Source organism: Hylobates moloch, unplaced genomic scaffold (assembly GCF_009828535.3).
Source record: "Hylobates moloch isolate HMO894 unplaced genomic scaffold, HMol_V3 SCAFFOLD_7, whole genome shotgun sequence".
Taxonomy (NCBI): Eukaryota; Metazoa; Chordata; class Mammalia; order Primates; family Hylobatidae; genus Hylobates; species Hylobates moloch.
Window position 1 is genome coordinate 79,696,157 of NW_026652282.1, and position 17,157 is coordinate 79,713,313.

The following is a 17,157-nucleotide window of genomic DNA, read 5'->3' on the forward strand; positions in this document are numbered from 1 at the left end:
GAGTTGTAGGCAAGGTTAACAGCCACTTCATATTTAACGGGTTTATGCAAACCGTGATCTATATATTGATTATATAAAATACATCACTGTTGTCTTAACATCTAGATGAAAAGGAAAAAAATGTTTTCTACATCAAAATCTTTAGACTTAAAAATCTCTGTGATTCATAATATTAACTAAAACAGAAAAGAAAAATTTGAATAATTTGCTTTGACCTGTATATGTATAAGGGTCATTATAAGGGTTAGTGCTTGGGTTGCTTGTGAGTTTTCAGGCAAAGGGACATACAGCTCATCTTTTTTATATTGCAACTGATCAGTGATTAATACTTAAGAGGCTTCAGGGGCTAAGTATAGTTGCTGATTTATTTGCAGCTCTTACTCCACTTCAATTATTTAAATACAGTGAAGAGTCCCTCATGAAAAACACAACAGAATAGAAGAAATTTGAGATCTATCAGCATAAACAGATACAAGTGTTGCTTTGCCCCAAATTATAAAAAGTAAAAAAATTAAAACTACCTGTTAATAATTCATTATGATATTATTTGTAAAACACAGTGACATAAATGATATTTTCCTGCAATGTGTTATTATTTTGACAATTTCTGCCACTATCTTGAGAAAGAATCTCTTATCCAAATTAAAACTAAGTAAAAAACTATTTAAGGAACATTATGAGATGAAAGGTTTTTTTCGGAGTTATCACTACTCAGCATAGAATCTGAAGCCCATTGGGGGAAAAATGAAGTTTATAAAATTGAATAATTTATAATACTAAAATTTTCCAAAAACACTTTTTAAATTTTCTGAAAATTATTTTTTATTCACCATATAATCACATTCTGTTTAAGCCTTTATGTTTTAAATATTTGATATAATGTTTAGTGATTTTTAAAGTTCTTCCTGTGTAAGTAAATGAGTTGTTTTTGTTTTCCATGTGGACAAGTTTGTCTACTTTCACTCTGGAAATGATTTTTTATGGGTTATGCCTTTGGATACATGTGTTCCAAGAGCTAAACAACTGCTATACAAGTGAACTTTGAGACATGACCCTTTCCTGAATTGGAGATTGTTTGCAAATTCAAGACTATCAGTTAAAAGTACTAATAGTGAAGTTAACTTAAATCATTGTGTGACTTTTATGTATTTTTTCCTACAAAAATATGTTATAATAATACCTTATTCACAACTCAGGTATAATTTTCAGTTTTCCGCAATTTATACTCTTGAATTTTTAAAGCAGTGAATCATTTTGTTTTGTCAGATTAATTTTGCAGCTACATCAGAAAACTAAATGATGTGGTTATTTGTAAAAGCTGCTTGAAGTAGATAGATGGCAAGTCATTGTGAGGTGAAGTATTTCCAGAGTGATAATCATAGCCATTTAGAGGTTATTTTTGCATTATAAAGATAGTAATCATAACAACAAATATTTAAATTACTCTATTTAATACAAACAGCAATCATATGTCTGGGTATATTGCTTCAATAACAAGCGTAATTTTAAACAAAATTATATATACTAACCGCCTTATCTATTTATATTGCTCCCATCCTAGACTAAGCTTTTATCATCTTGCAACTGGATCACATTCTCTCTCTGTCGCTCTCTTCCTCTGACTCTCTCCTCCCCCAGCCCCAATTCTGTCAATCATCACAGGTTTGAGTACTTACTATGTGCTAGAAATAGTGCAAAAACCTGAGGACACAGTGGGAATCGAGAAAAACCGGGTCTTTACTACACTGAGTTTATGGTATTGCACAGAAGACTGATATTGATAGGTAATTAGGATCTGATAATTGGAATGTGTTGCAGAAGGAACCATGGGAGACTATAACAGGATCAACTGTATCCTTAGCTGAGAGCAGAACAGTTGAGTAGAAGATGGCTAGATGATTAAGAAAGAGGTGAGGTGGGATGGAGTGGGTGCTCTAAGCAGAGCAAAGAGCACATGGAAAGGCCGAGACTGAAAAAGAGCTGGAGCGCTAACGACTATTGTTATACTGATGAAGACTGTTGCACACAGATTTCAGAATATAGATGGATGTTCTAGAGCGTGTGTTCTAGTCAGACCTAAATGCTAATCTGGACTGTGTAATTTATTATCTTTGTGATTTAGGCAAATGACTTAATGACTGTAAATCTTGATTTCCTGATGAGTAAAACAGGACAGTACCTTCTTGTACATAGGATTATTGTGAGGCTTTAAACAAGGCAATGCATGTAAAGCTCTTAGCATAGTGCCTATAAATGCTCAGTAAATGGTAGCTATTAGTTAGAATAGACCAAACTTGCTGATCTCTGCAAGCCGCCTTTTTAGCCTTTGATTCCTTCTTTAGTTTATTCTAAATATTACAGGTCCATAACCCTTTTCTGAAATTCTAAAATATGAATGCTCTGAAAACAGACTCTTATCATTTGGCCACAAGCCCCAACCTTCTTAAGGCTGTATAGGTACTCTTTATTTATCCTGTTTTGTGGAATATCCGTGTTTTCCTTTTAAACTTGAATGCATTTGAGTTAATGTGTTACCCCAGATCCTGCTTAGTGTGTTTTGTAAGATATGATACACCTAGCATATTCCTTTCTAAAACATGAAATATGCTGAGTTCCAAGACGTGTTTGGCTTGAAAGGTTTCAAATAAAAGATTGTACACATGTGCCACCCAAAGTCAGCTTTCCAAAATACCATTTTCTCCATGTCTGTCTTCAAATCAGAAAATCATAAGAACGTCTAGTGGTTTTCCAGTTTAGTTTAGACTATTCCTTGTGATTTTCAAGACTGCCTCTAAACCACCCTACATATTCAAATTTTAATACCATTGTACTTGAACCATTTGTTTCATAAGTCTGTTCTCCCTCAACTTCCCTGAAGTAAAATGTTAATGCTGCTCCTTTTGTCTGACTTCCCTCTCTTTCTCTCTTTGTGGCTCTTCAGATCCTACCCAACAATTAGGCCACAATTCTTTGTAGTTCCTCAATGAAGCTATATTTATCTATTTCTTCTCTGAATTCTTATTGTACTTAAATGAATTTATTTACCAATATTTGAGCAGATATTATATGCCAGCTACTGTTCTAAGTGTCAGAGATCTGAAAGTGAATAAGACAGTTAAGGTCTCTACTGTTAGGGAACTTGTTTTCTGGAAAGTAGAAGACAACCTGTAATCCCAGCATTTTCGGAGGCGGAGGTGGATGGATCACGAGGTCAGAAGTTCGAGACCAGCCTGGCCAAGATGATGAAACCCAGTCTCTACTAAAAATACAAAAATTAGCTGGGTGTGATGGCGGGCACCTGTATCCAAGCTACTCGGGAGGCTGAGGCAGGGAATTGCTTGAATCCGAGAGGTGGAGGTTGCAGTGAGCTGAGATCGCGCCACTGCACTCCAGCCTGGGTGACAGAGGGAGACTCCGTCTCAAAAAAAAAAAAAAAGTAGAACACAAACAAGTAAATAAGTGAACAATATCATTTCAGATAACAGTTAATGCTGTCAAGATAAGACAGGAGGATAGTGCCTTGGGAGAAGCTACATACCTGAGAAACTCATAGTTTCACATTTAGTTATTTTTGTTTTTATATGGTTAGTTTTTTTTTTTTTTTTTTTTTTTTTTTGGTTTGACAGAGTCCCACTCTGTCGCCCAGGCTGGAGTGCAATGGCATGATTTTGGCTCACTGCAACCTCTGCCTTCCAGGTTCAAGCAATTCTCCTACCTCAGTCTCCCAAGTAGCTGGGATTACAGGTGCCCACCACTACACCCAGCTAATTTTTGTATTTTTAGTAGAGACGGGGGTTTCTCCATGTTGGTCAGGCTGGTCTCGAATTTCTGACCTCAGGTGACCCACCCGGGTGGCCTTGGCCTCCCAAAGTGCTGGTAGTACAGGTGTGAGCCACCACGCCCAGCCTATATGGTTAGTTTTTACTCCCTGGTTAGACTGTAAATGCCTTAAGGGAAGAATCCTTAAACTTCTATGTGCCATAAAGTGTTGGGTATAAAATGGGTGCTTGATTAAGGTTTGGCTGAGAAATTTGTCCTTTTTTGACAGAGAAGGTAAAAATCTATTTATTAAATATAGAGCACTACTTGGCTAAATCATTGATCTAAGAGTATCTGTTATGTACAAAGTACTGTGTTGGTTTTGAAATTTTTGTATTTGGCTAAAGCTAGCTTTTTCATGTCTGTCGCTTTTTATTGATAGTCTAAGAAAGAAGAAGTTTCATGTCTACACAACTTTTTTTCCCGTTTGAAATGGTTTAATATTGTGAACCCCAAAAATTTGAGACAGGTCTCAGTTTAGAAAGTTTATTTTGCCAAGGTTGACGATGCGCTTGTGACACAGCCTCAGGAAGTCCTGATGACATGTGCCCAAGGTGGTCGGTACACAGCTTGCTTTTATACATGTTAGGGAGACATGAGACATCAATCAATATGTAAGAAGTACATTAGTTCCATCCAGAAATGTGGAGACAACTCAAAGTAAGGCCCCCTTACTGGGGGCTTCCAGGTCACAGGTAGGTGAGAGCCAGATGGTTGCATTCTTCTGAGTTTCTGATAAGTCTTTTCAAAAGAGGCAATCAGAATATGCATCTGTCTCTGTGAGCAGAGGGATGACTTTGAATAGAATGAGAGGTGGTTCCCAGCTTGAAGAGGCCCAAGATATTTTCCTTTCACAGTATAAAGCAAACAAACATTCTTTCTATACCTGCAGAGGATGCTACTACTCTAAAAGCTGGATTATTCCTGCAATTGTTTCTGCTTAATTCAGGCACTAAGTGACTTCCTCCAATTCATTAGTGTGAACATTCTTAAAGACCTAAGTGGCAGACGTATTTCCTGAACCATTTACTCTTAGTCCTGAAGCTGATCAAGTTTGTCACACACAGACTGCTGGATTCCCATGTCATAGTCACCCCTCCTGGCAGTTCAAGATTGAGCTTTATGGCAAGACAATTCATTTAAGATTGAGCATAACTTGTTATGACAGATTTATCAAAATTATCCAGTGAAGTAACATAGGCTTCTGCTTTGTGAAGAAGACTGAAACCCTATACTGTGATGTCCTATTTGTTCTCTTATAGATAAATATTTTTTCTTTATAAATTGAAAGAGCATCTTGAGAAGAGAATCTCAAAAGGATTTTTTTCTTGTCATAAAAATGGTGGAATGAATTTTGATTTGTAATAGCAAAGAACTCTGGTGGGTTAAAATTTGAGGCTTTTGAATTCACAGTACTTCTGAGATGGTTTGCTTATGGTCACAAAAATACAAAAGTATTGCTCTACTAAAATGATGAAATGGACAGTTCAAGATGTTAACAATGGCAAAGTAAGGTGGAGAACTGGAACTTCATATCTGTAACTTCATCTTCTCAACTACTAGGCTTTTGAGCTTTGAGGGCAGGGCTATATCTCTCTAAATCCTCAGTGCTTCACACACCACCACTTGATCTAGCATCTATTCTTAAGTACTAATGGTGATAGAGGACTACTGTGCCTAAGATGAAGTGTAGGTGGCTGAAAATGACTCTTACTTTTAGAAAGGAGGTGAAAGAATGTTGGGAGTAATTTTAAGTACACACAGTAAGTAGTTCAGTGATTGCAAAAGCAAGAATTTGTTTTCTAAAAGGTCATCTTAGACTCAAACCTGTACATTGAGCTTAGTTCTAAAAATAAAATTAGACATTGCTTCCTTGGTGAAATTAAACACAACTGAGAGGTACTCAACTAACACAAATTATCTTTATAATAAAGCATTTGGATGCCTGAACAGAATGTTCAGCTTGGTTACCAGGTGATTGGCCTTGAGTTGTTTGGATTGGTCTTACTGGTTTTTAAAGTTCAGGAGTGAGCATAGGGTCTGAAAAGTTGGAAGGCAGGCCTTTGAATAGTAACTGCTTCCCTCTGTGACTGCTGCTTATCTGAATAGGGATTGGGCAGGGATGTCGTCCAGAGAAATCAAACCCTGAATCACTGGTCGATGTTGATTACCTTTCTCAAGGTCCTTTCTGACTTGGAAAATATATGGAGATTATAATAGAGTATTACCATATCAGAGCTCTCAGAAGCTTTATATTGTGATTGTTCTTTCATTCTTCTGGTCTTCAACTAGAGTGTAACGTCCTTAAAGGAAGAGAGCATGCTTACCTTGTTTACCACTGTATTCCCAGTGCCCAGTACTGAACAGTTTCACTTAAGTCACTCGTGTCCGTGTGAAGAGACCACCAAACAGGCTTTGTGTGAGCAACAAGGCTGTTTATTTCACCTGGGTGCAGGCAGGCTGAGTCCGAAAAGAGAGTCAGTGAAGGGAGATAGGGGTGGGGCCGTTTTATAGGATTTGGGTAGGTAAAGGAAAACTACAGTCAAAGGGGGTTCTCTGGCGGGCAGGAGTGGGGGTCACAAGGTGCTCAGTGGGGGAACTTTTTGAGCCAGGATGAGCCAGGAGAAGGAATTTCACAAGGTAATGTCATCACTTAAGGCAAGGACCGGCCATTTTCACTTCTTTTGTGGTGGAATGTCATCAGTTTAAGGCAGGAACAGGCCATTTTCACTTCTTTTGTGATTCTTCAGTTACTTCAGGCCATCTGGGTGTATACGTGCAGGTCCCAGGGGATGCTATGGCTTAGCTTGGGCCCAGAGGCCTGACAAACAGGTTCATAGTAGATGCTTAAATATTTGTTCAGCTGAAGTGAAGGTGGTTTTTTGTGTCCTATTGTACCTGCCATTCTTGGAACGCAAGAAACTTAAGGAAGGTAAAGAGTTGACCCTTCATCTCTATTGTAATGGCCAACTTAATTCATTTTCTTTAAGAGAGAAGAAAATAGTCATAGTGTGAATACGTTTTTGAGTTGGTGGTGAGACTTTTGAATTATATGCAATTTAGTTGTCCAATTTCTGTGGTAGTAGAGTAATTGCACGATGTTTATAAAACATTGTATTACCATGTAACATTAGCCATAAGAGAGTTGAATCTTTACATCTTGCTGTTTTTGTTAATTTCTGCCTGATTGAGAAAATTAAAACTTAATTTTCTTACAATAATGACTCTTGCATTGCAATCACAACTTCAGCATTAGGATTTATAAGTAAGTCAGTCATTTCTCTTAGTCTTAAGGGGTTGAGACTCTGGAGTGATACTTTTATAGTTATACAATATTCATATAATACTGTGCTAAGTTTTATTTAATATAGCTGATCATAAATGAAGTTTAATAAACTCTGATTGCTTGACTAATGCACAGTCTTATTGCTTTTCCAGAGTTGATTTTAATGAAAATATATGGTCACTATATTTATTGGTACAATATGCCCTCATTGTAAGGAGCATGATCATTAGATTTGCATAATAAAAACTTACAAAAATGACTTTAATCAGTGCTTTTAATTCAGGGGTATGACTCTAATAAAGATTTTTGGGGGGGTCATTTTTGTTTCTGATTTTTTTTTTAACTCCATAGTAGCTATGTAGTTTGTACACAGGAATGAAATCCATGTTTACTTGCATGTGGTGTGAGACAGATGCACCCATCCACATAAATGAATTTTGAGAGCTTGTCCCAGAAAACCATCATTATAAATGAAAAAAATTTTTTTGGTGTTTCTGTTGTTATTCTGAAGTCCTTTTATACCTTTCTTTTTTGACTAATATAGAAAGATAATTGTGTAGCAGAAATGATTTAATTTTGTTTGCAGATTGTTTAATTGTAACTTATACAATGATTTCAATGCATGTTTAATGTACAGTGGCTAAAAATTACCCCTTCTGAAATTCAACCTCTTCATATCTGCTTAAAAATTTTCCTTTTCGATAGACCATATTTGTTCTTTTTTCTGAACAGTTATAACGAAGAGCTTTAAATAGTATTATTATATTTATGAAAGCAGATTTTTACATGAGGGAAATCTGAGAAAATATTTGTATTAAATGTATGTGGTTATACAGGATATCCACTCTAGTTGAATGAAATTTACAAATCAAGAAATCAGGAGTGGGGTGTTTTTCTTTATGTTTCTCTATCACAAGTAATTAGGATAATTTTTTACATAAGTATAATTTCCTGTGTGCCTTGGGATACTCTATCATTCTTGTAGATGCCTGTTAGGAAAAAAAAAAAAAAAAAATTCTTTAAGAATAAAACAAAGCACAGTCCTTCTCCAGTATTATTTTTGACCAGGGGTCCACATTTGGTTTATTAACAAACTTTCAATTCAAGGGCAGCTCTAGAATTAGAAATGTATATAGCAAAATGGACATTCTAAATCAAAGGCAACAGTAGGGGCACAAACAGGACATCATGGGAGTATGCATTGGGAAGAGGATTTTAGTTTTTGTTTTCTGTAGAATAGGGGTCATAAGAGAAGAAGCAGAAGATAGCCTAGGGCTGAATCATACAGGGCTTTGAATTCCATATTAAGGATATTCATCTTTATAGGTCATCAGGAGGCATTGAGTATTTATGAACAGGAGGGAGTATGATAGTCATTCATACTCTTTATTGAGCCTCAATGTGCCAAACACTGCTTTAGGTATTAGGGTTACATCCCTAAACCAGATGGGCAAAAATCCCTGTCCTTGTGGAGCTTATATTTTTTGTTGGAAAAACAGACCAAGATAATGATAATTAAGTAAATTATAGACTATGTTAGAACGTGCTAAATCTTGTTCAGGAGTGCCAGGAATGTGTGGAGGGAGGCAGATGTTTCCATTTGAAATAGGATGGCCAGGGTAGGCCTCACTGAGCAAAACCTTGAAAGCAGGATGAGGGAGTAAGCCATATGGACCATGGAAAAAGAGCATTCCAGGCACAGGGAAGAGCCAGTGCATGTGGCTTATTGCCTCACTGGGGGGCCATGAGGTGGTCAGTGTGACTGGAGCTGGGGGAATGAAGGGAGAGTAGTAGGAGATGAGGTCAGAGGGATATGGAGAGTGTATGGATCAGTAGGGCCTTGTAAGTCATTGTAATGACTTTGACTTGCACTAGGAGGGAAAATAGCCCTTGGAAAGTGTTGAGCCAAGGAGTGACATGATGTGACTTCAGTTTTCACAGTATCACTTTGTCAGCTGTGTTCAAAATTAACTGTAGGAGAGCAAAGGTGGAAGCAAGGAGATAGATTAGGAAGTCACTACAGAAATTTAGTTAAGAGCTGATGGTGGCTTGAACCACATCTTTGCAGACGGCAGAATGATTATCATGGGACTGGATAGCTGCTTGGCTATTGGAAATGAAGGAGAGGAAGGAGAACATGATTTGGAAATCTTAAACCTGGACAAGAGGAATGCAGGTGGAGCCACTAACAAATGTTACCCTCTTGTTTGTAAAATGAGAGGCTTTGACTAGATTATCTTGAATGCCATCTAACTCGAATAGTTTCTACCTCTATACTCTGTGGTTTACTATAGACAAAAAGTATGTTAATTCCAAAGAAGAGTACTGAGGGGAAGAGAAGACTTCAGTCTCATCCCATAGGACCAAGTGAAAATATTGCTAGCAATGCTTTTTTTCTTGTGTCTGTCTCCCATGATTAAACTGTCAACATGTATTCAATTGAGATACAGATTTGAAACATTTTAGACATATGTGTACCTTAACGTAGATAATTTGACTAAAGCAAAAAGTATTTTCCCTTCATTTACATTCTTGCTTTGGAGATATAGATGGGTTTCCAGCCTGGAGTTTATAACCCCAAAAGATGGGAAGAGAAGGAAAGCAGTAGTTGCATGAAGAACTGTATAATCTGTCTCAAAAACCCATGTGGACAAGCGCACATAGGGATGGTAGCAGAGTTAGTTCAGGCACTTTTGATACTTTATCATTTTCTCTCTGATTTGGTATTGCAGGAAATCATGAAATTGGCCATTGTGTTTAAAACAGTTTTCTATAACCCACTAGAAAAATTAAGGAGAAAATACCTGGTAGAGAGAGTTGCAGGGTGAATTCATCCTTCTTAACGTGGTTTTGGTTCTGATATAAATAATTCCCACTTTTTTCCGAGGCAGTAAAGATTGATTGGGGTTTGTGTCAGCAGGATGTGATGAAGACATGGTGTAGAGATTAGAAGTTTAGATCCCTGAGGGAATCAGTGGATTAAAAGTAGAAAAAAAAGAGTTATACATAGAATAGTATATTTGCCCCAGCTGATCTGGGGAGGATGGTCTTTAACAGCGTTGGATTGGTGGTATTTGAAGACAATTTTCTGAGATCCAAGCAATTTTCATTTACTTAAAACTCATAATGGAATCCTCCCCACTGTGAGAAGACCCTATTTTTTTTAGTGTGCATGACCAAGTTGATATACATTATTCCGCTTCTGTTGTAAGAAATAAATGCATAGGATCTGGCAGAACATTAAATTCAATTTCTAACAGACAATTTTAAAAAATCTGGTTCTTTCCTAATCACACCCCTAATTGGCACTTCAACATATTTATAATAAAAACTATATTTCATGCTCATCATACATTATTGTAAGGTCTTGAACTATCCCGTGAATCATGGAACATAACTACATTGTTAGGTATTGCTTTAGTATTGCTGTACTCAAATTCTTCAAATCATGTTGCTCATATGTGTTCAATTTTATGTTCAAATAAGTTCAATTTTATTTAGAATATTTAAAAAATATTTCTAATTTATAAGGATAGTTTTTTAAAAATAAGTTCAATTTTATTTAGCATATTTATAAAAGTGTCCTTTAAATATCCATCAGGAGTAACACAGTTCTTAGGCCAAGCTGTTTCATTAGATTTCATTCTTGTTAAATGTGACATTTTTCCTATTGTACGTGTTGTTGTTTTTTAAATTTAGGTATCTTAACTTGATTCATTTCCAAACTTATATATAACATGCCAGGGCTTATGATTTTGTTGTATCTTTTCTCACATTTCAGCACTGTGGTAGTGACGTCTGATCTAGATCTGATTTGGGACCTTGGGAGCCATATTTAAAAACAAATATATGCACTTTTGCCAAACCTTCATTTTTAATCATTAAAAAAATTTTTTTCTTTAAAGAATGTATTGTTTATATGTTTGAACTTTCTGATTCTTTTTGACTGTTTACAGTTAATAAAAATGAAGATTATTAAATTATTTTATTGTTTGATCTATGAGTTTCTCTTACCTGATTGGTTTTTTTTGTTTGTTTCTTTTTGGTTTTAATAGAACATTCAAATAAAAACTTTGGCAGATGATGTGGTAAGGTGGTCTTAGCATGTTATTACATTACTTATGCATGTTGCCTTTTTATTAAAATGGGTGGACATAAAAGCATTGATATATGTAAGATATGAAATGTCTAGATATTTACAAAGTATAGTAGAATGGAATAATTGTCAATTCAGTGACTTCCTTTTCGAATATTATCATAAACAATTATATGAGATCCCAACAGAATTTTCATATCATCCTGATATTTACCTTAACCAAATGTTTTTTAAAATCTGCTTGTGAATCTAGACTCTGGAAAACACAGATGCTTCCTTTTTTGATGGCCAAATTGTGAATATATTAAACATTAATATTGGAGGAAATTAATTTCCATTAGAAAGGAAATTAAGTTCACTGTTAGTCAGATGTGTGCTACTAAATTTAAAAACCAATATTTTAAAGCTGAATTTGTCATAGTATATCTTTTTAAAAGTTATGGGCTCAATTTAAATATACCCTTTTATAGCTAAACTATAAAAAACGGTATTTTAAGCATTGTCATTTTTTTTTTTCCTATGTGAAATTACCTATTTACAAATAATGTAAAGTAGTGATAGTGCTCAAAGGAGATGAAGGTATGTGGCTTAAACTACATTTTCTTTTTGAGACAGAGTCTCGCCCTGTCACCCAGGCTGGAGTGCAGTGGCACGATCTCGGCTCACTGCAACCTCGGCTCACTGCAACCTCCACTTCCTTGGTTCAAGCAATTCTCCTGCCTCACCCTCCCAAGTAGCTGGGATTACAGGTGCCCACCACCACGCCCGGCCAAATTTTGTATTTTTACTAGAGACGGGGTTTCACCGTCTTAGCTAGACTGGTCTCAAACTTTTTCTGGTGATCCACCCACCTCAGCTTCCCAAAGTGCTGGGATTATAGGCGTGAGCCACCACACCCAGTCAACTACATTTTCTTACCAAGGTATAGCTGAAATCAAAAGCTAATTTTCTAGATAAACTGAAAGACACAGTGGAAGATCAAATATATATGTTATTAATGCTACTCAGTAAAAAGGCTAGTACTGGAAAAGTAAATATTAAGTGATATGAAGGGAAAGGAGAAGAGATATGTTGATTTAATGGTCAGTTGCATATTTAAATGCTTTCATGTCCACCATATTTTTAGTGAAATTTGACTATTGGATATATCCTCAGCTTATTTTGGATTACTTAACTTTTTTCTTGAGTTGTTTGAAGATATACTATATAACTAAACCAACTTAATTTCCCTCAAAAAGTTAAAAGAAAATGTGAAAATATAGTTCAAGATGATTAGAAGAAATGAATCTTAAGTTAATGTGAAGACTGGGATAGGAACCAGGGGCTGGTGGATTTAGGAAAGTCACCTTCTCTGTGAAATGAGGGGATTGGTTTAGATTATTTTTCAAGTTTCTTCTCAGCTCTAAAATACTATGATTTATATAATCTCTTTGTCAGCAACCATGTACTCAAATTACTTTTGTAATCCTAAATAAGCTGCTTAAAACTGCTCATATTTCTTTCAAAGTATACTTTTTGGTTTTAAAAAAGTGTTCTTTGAATTAATAAAATAAAAGTTATGCTCATTAATGAGGAGTTCACATAATTTTACATAAGCTATGGTAATAACTTCTGTGATGCTCTTTGTATTGTTGAAGTAATTATATAAGGATTCTGTTTACATGGCGGTGAAGATACTCTCCTGATATTTAACATATCTGCTTGTTTAATGTGAGCTTGATGGTATGCATGTGCTTCCTAACAGAAACGATAATAAAACTGAGTTGCATTCAGTTTTATGCACATTACTAACTTGTGATGTCCCATGTTTTGTGGTTTAAAATAGAATATCCTATTTACACGCAACTGAAGTCATTAACTCACTTTATGTGAAATAGCAAGCTAATTATTAGAGATTTTACATGGAATCAATGGTTTGAAGTCAATATCCATAAAATAGCAAGTTTTTCATAATAATATTTGTAGGAATAAGAAATTTGTTTGTTATATTTCCAGTAAATGGAAAAGGTGATGTTTTTATCTTTGTTTTGCTTCCTCATTGGTCCAACATTTTAGGGAAGAAAACGCTGGGGGAAAATAATAATAGTAACAACAGTAATAAATAGCAGCTAAGTGCAATAAACATATTAAGTTATTTAAATTTCACAATAACCCTATGGTGTAAGTAATATCATTATCCCTATTTCAGAGATGAGGAAACAGAGACCAAGTAACTTTCACAAGGTTACTCAGCTAGTATATCTGTCGAGTCCATGCTCTTAACCATTCTACTGCTACACTGACAAATTATTCATATATACTTGTCATAATTTTTGCAACTTTGAAGGAGAGAAACATTACCATAATTTTCTCTTAGAATTGGATATCAGTAGCTCTTTTTTGGTTTCTTTCTCTTTTTTCATAGTTCTAAAGTTGCCACCAAAGACACATTCTCCCAGAAACAACCAACAGGACTTTGATCCGAGACTTTTTTTTTCCCACTTATTTACTGCGCAAAACAGAAATGACACGGGACTAAGTTTTACTTTTGAAGAATACTTTTCACCCCCAGAGTTCTGAAGCTGAAGAGCTACTTCAAGGTTTCAAAATAGTACAATCTCTAACTGGAGCTTGCTGCTTAAAATAGTATTTTGTCAAAAGACAATAATAATATGTATTATACTAAGTGCCGTTTTGATGTTTCAATTCTTCATGTTAGTAGTTCTTGATCTTTTTCTCAGGGCTTTTTATTTATTTATTTTTGTTTGCAGCGTGACCGAATTACAAGTTTTAGAAAATCTACTGTCAAAAAAGAAAAACCTCTTATTCAACATCCTATTGATTCTCAAGTCGCGATGAGTGAGTTTCCTGCAGCTCAGCCATTATATGATGAACGATCTTTGAATTTGTCAGAAAAGGAAGTATTGGATCTCTTTGAAAAAATGATGGTAAGTTATACCCCTAATTTTGATGTAATTTTAAAATGCGTGTGCCCAGAATAGCACTGAGTTTTAAGGAGGTGTGTTTGTATGGACAGTGTTTATGTCACATAAAGAAGAGACCAGAAACTTGATATAACAAAACTATTTGCAAAAGTATCCTTTTTTTTCTTTTTTCTTGGCAAAACTGTCCTTACCTGTCTATCTCTTCCACTGTGAGCTCCTAAAAGTAGAGGCAGTTTTATTTATCTTTGTTTTCTACTATTTAGTAGTCTCTAGGACATCGAGTCAATTTTTCAATTAACTGATTGAACAAGCACAAGGTCTCTTGTTGGGTATATGAAATAGACTTGGGAGGGTAGAGAGTAACAATAGAAGGGACAGAGACATTAATTCATCCAAGTTTGTTCTATTAGCAACATTCACACAACCTACATTTTCTAGTATGTTTCTTGTGTTTTATAGCTTGTGGCCTAAATCGTTGCCTATATTAGATAATGAATACCATATTTTGAGTATTCAGAAGTTTATGGCAGGAGAGGGGAGAGATGAGGAATTAAACCGTATTACATTGTTAATTTGGCCAGAGAAAGAACTAGAGCTCTTGATTGGTGATTCATTCATTCAAAATTATATCCCACATGTTACTGTACATTTTTTGTGGTTGTCTATTTATCTGTGGTTGTCTATTTATCTGTAGTTGTCCACAGGAGTTTCAAAGGTCGCCTTACACCAAAATAAAAGGTTAAGAATCAATGAAATCTAGACCCTACTATGCCCACTGTGGAACATCTTGTCATCACCTTTCCTGCTACCCTCATGATTATTTCTCTCCTGCACCTAGCAGAGTTAGTAGGCCTTTAATAAATATTTGTTGGTAGCTGTTGAATGAATCCAAACAAAATTTCCCTTTAAAATTTTCCTTGACTATTCCTTCCATCTAGCCACAACTAGCATTTTGGGTATTCGCCTGAAACAAGTCCTGACACTTTTACCCTTTTTCACTCTTCTTCCTGCTTCTGTGGTGCACCCTTTTTCCTGCTGCTCCTTTCATGCTATCTTCTTTAAACCATCTTTCAACAACTTTTTCTCTTTTGAAGTCTGTTATTGCTGACCTTCCTTGATGATAGCACCTGGCTATACTTTTGTCCTTTATCCTTGCTACTCATTTTGGTGATTTCAACTATTATGCTAATAGCCTTCAATACATTTTTTGCTCTTAGTTCCTTGTTTTCTAAACTCTGACTTTTGCATTTATATATTTAGCTAATTATAGGTATGACTATACCTTGGACTGTGTCATCCTTTAGAATAATTCCACCTCTAAGAGCTTTAACTCTAAAATTTTCCTTAGAAGCTAAACAATTTACACTACCTTTCCAAGACCCTTAATTTTATAGAGCATGTATTGTGTAGTGGTTAAAAACCTGGACTTTGGGGTCATTCAGAATGTTTGTAGCATTCCTTTCCTTTATCAGATAAGCTTTGTTGTGTCTTTAATTGCTAGTATTTTCTGATTACCTAGCTACCCCTCAGTTTATCACCCTAGTGTCCTTAATCACTGAAAACAGTGATGACAGCAACAAACACAGAAACATTCCTTGATACTATTAACACTTTTTATCTTTTTAAATCTTTCTTCTCTTTAGATAAAAATTATACTCATTGCTTTAAGCTGCTGACAATTTGGTTATGCCTTTTGCAGTATTGAAATAGTTCTCCGAGTTCATCAGTGGCATTGCCATATTCAGTTTTTTTACACTCAGCATTACAGGGCTATCTTCCCTTCATTGATTATCTTATTCACTTCTAATTTCTTGCCAAATTCCATTGGTTTTGCTTTTGTAATAACCGTTACATTTGTGTCCTCAGGTGTCCTCCAGCTGTTCTTGCCCTACTTTAGATGATAACCCTCTCTAGTTGTTTCTCGTGGCTATTAAAACCGCCTCCTAACTGGTCTTCCTCTCATCCTCCAGGTTTTGTCTATTCCAATCCAGTATTGCCCTATGATTTGGACACAGTTCTTTTCTGAAGCCCCAGGTGGGCCTATATGTTTTCAGAGAATCAGTTTATATGTCCCTACTCCGTTCCCTCAACTATGCTCCTAGATGCCTTTCACACCTTTGCTTTGCTGCTCCAACCTCAGAGCTCTTCCCCACCTTTATTCTCTGCTGATGACCTTGCTGCTTAATTTACAAGTAAATTGAAGCATTCAGAAGAGAACTTCCACAGGTTCCCCCCACCACATTTACCTTTTAGTATCTGCATTCATGTATCTGTCTTGCTACCTCTCACCACAGATGAAATTTTCATGTCCGCATTCTTCTACTTGTGTATAAATTTTCATTCCTTTCACCTACTCACAGATATTGCTCCAATAATTTTTTCTTCTCTCTCCTACCACTCTGAGCAGCATATAAACATGCGGTCCCATTTTTCAAAAACCTTCTTTTGACCCTTTCTCTATTGCTAGCTATCACTCCATTTATTTACTATCCTTGGAAGCAAAGCACCTCACAATATAGTTTTATTCATATGCACTGCTTCCAGTTTTAATCATCTCACTTTCTCTTATAAACTCACTCCAACTAGGTTTCCATCCCACCATTCTATCAAAACTGCTCTTATCAATGTCACCAGATATCTTGATGCTGCCAAATCCCATGGTCAATTCTCAGTTCTCATCTTAATTTTTTTTTTTTTTTTTTGAGACAGGATCTCACTCTTTCACCCAGGCTGGAGTGCAGTGGCATGATTATGGCTCACTGCAGCCTCAATCTCCTGGGCTCAGGTGATCCTCCCACCTTAGCCTCCCAAGTAACTGGGACCACAGGCATGCAGTGCACCACCATACCCAGCTAATCATTTTGTATTTTTTGGTAGAGACAAGGTCTTGCTACATTGTCCAGGCTGGCCTTGGACTCCTGAGCTCATGTGATCTGCCTGCCTTGGCCTCCCAAAGTGCTGGGATTACAGGCATGAGCCACCATGCCCAGCCTCTCATCTTGATTGACCTATCAGCAGCATTCTGTGCAGTT

The 17,157-nt window shown here is 36.0% G+C and overlaps 1 protein-coding gene across 1 annotated transcript in view; it reads left to right on the forward strand.

Annotated features, from left to right (window-relative positions):
* The window catches only part of DIAPH2 (diaphanous related formin 2), an 880,788-nt gene that overhangs the window by 40,935 nt on the left and 822,696 nt on the right, over positions 1–17,157 (forward strand). The window contains exons 2-3 of the mRNA XM_058441333.1: positions 11,161–11,193; positions 13,952–14,128. Of these exons, the coding sequence (XP_058297316.1) occupies positions 11,161–11,193; positions 13,952–14,128 (210 nt within the window). The remainder of the gene's footprint in view (positions 1–11,160; positions 11,194–13,951; positions 14,129–17,157) is intronic.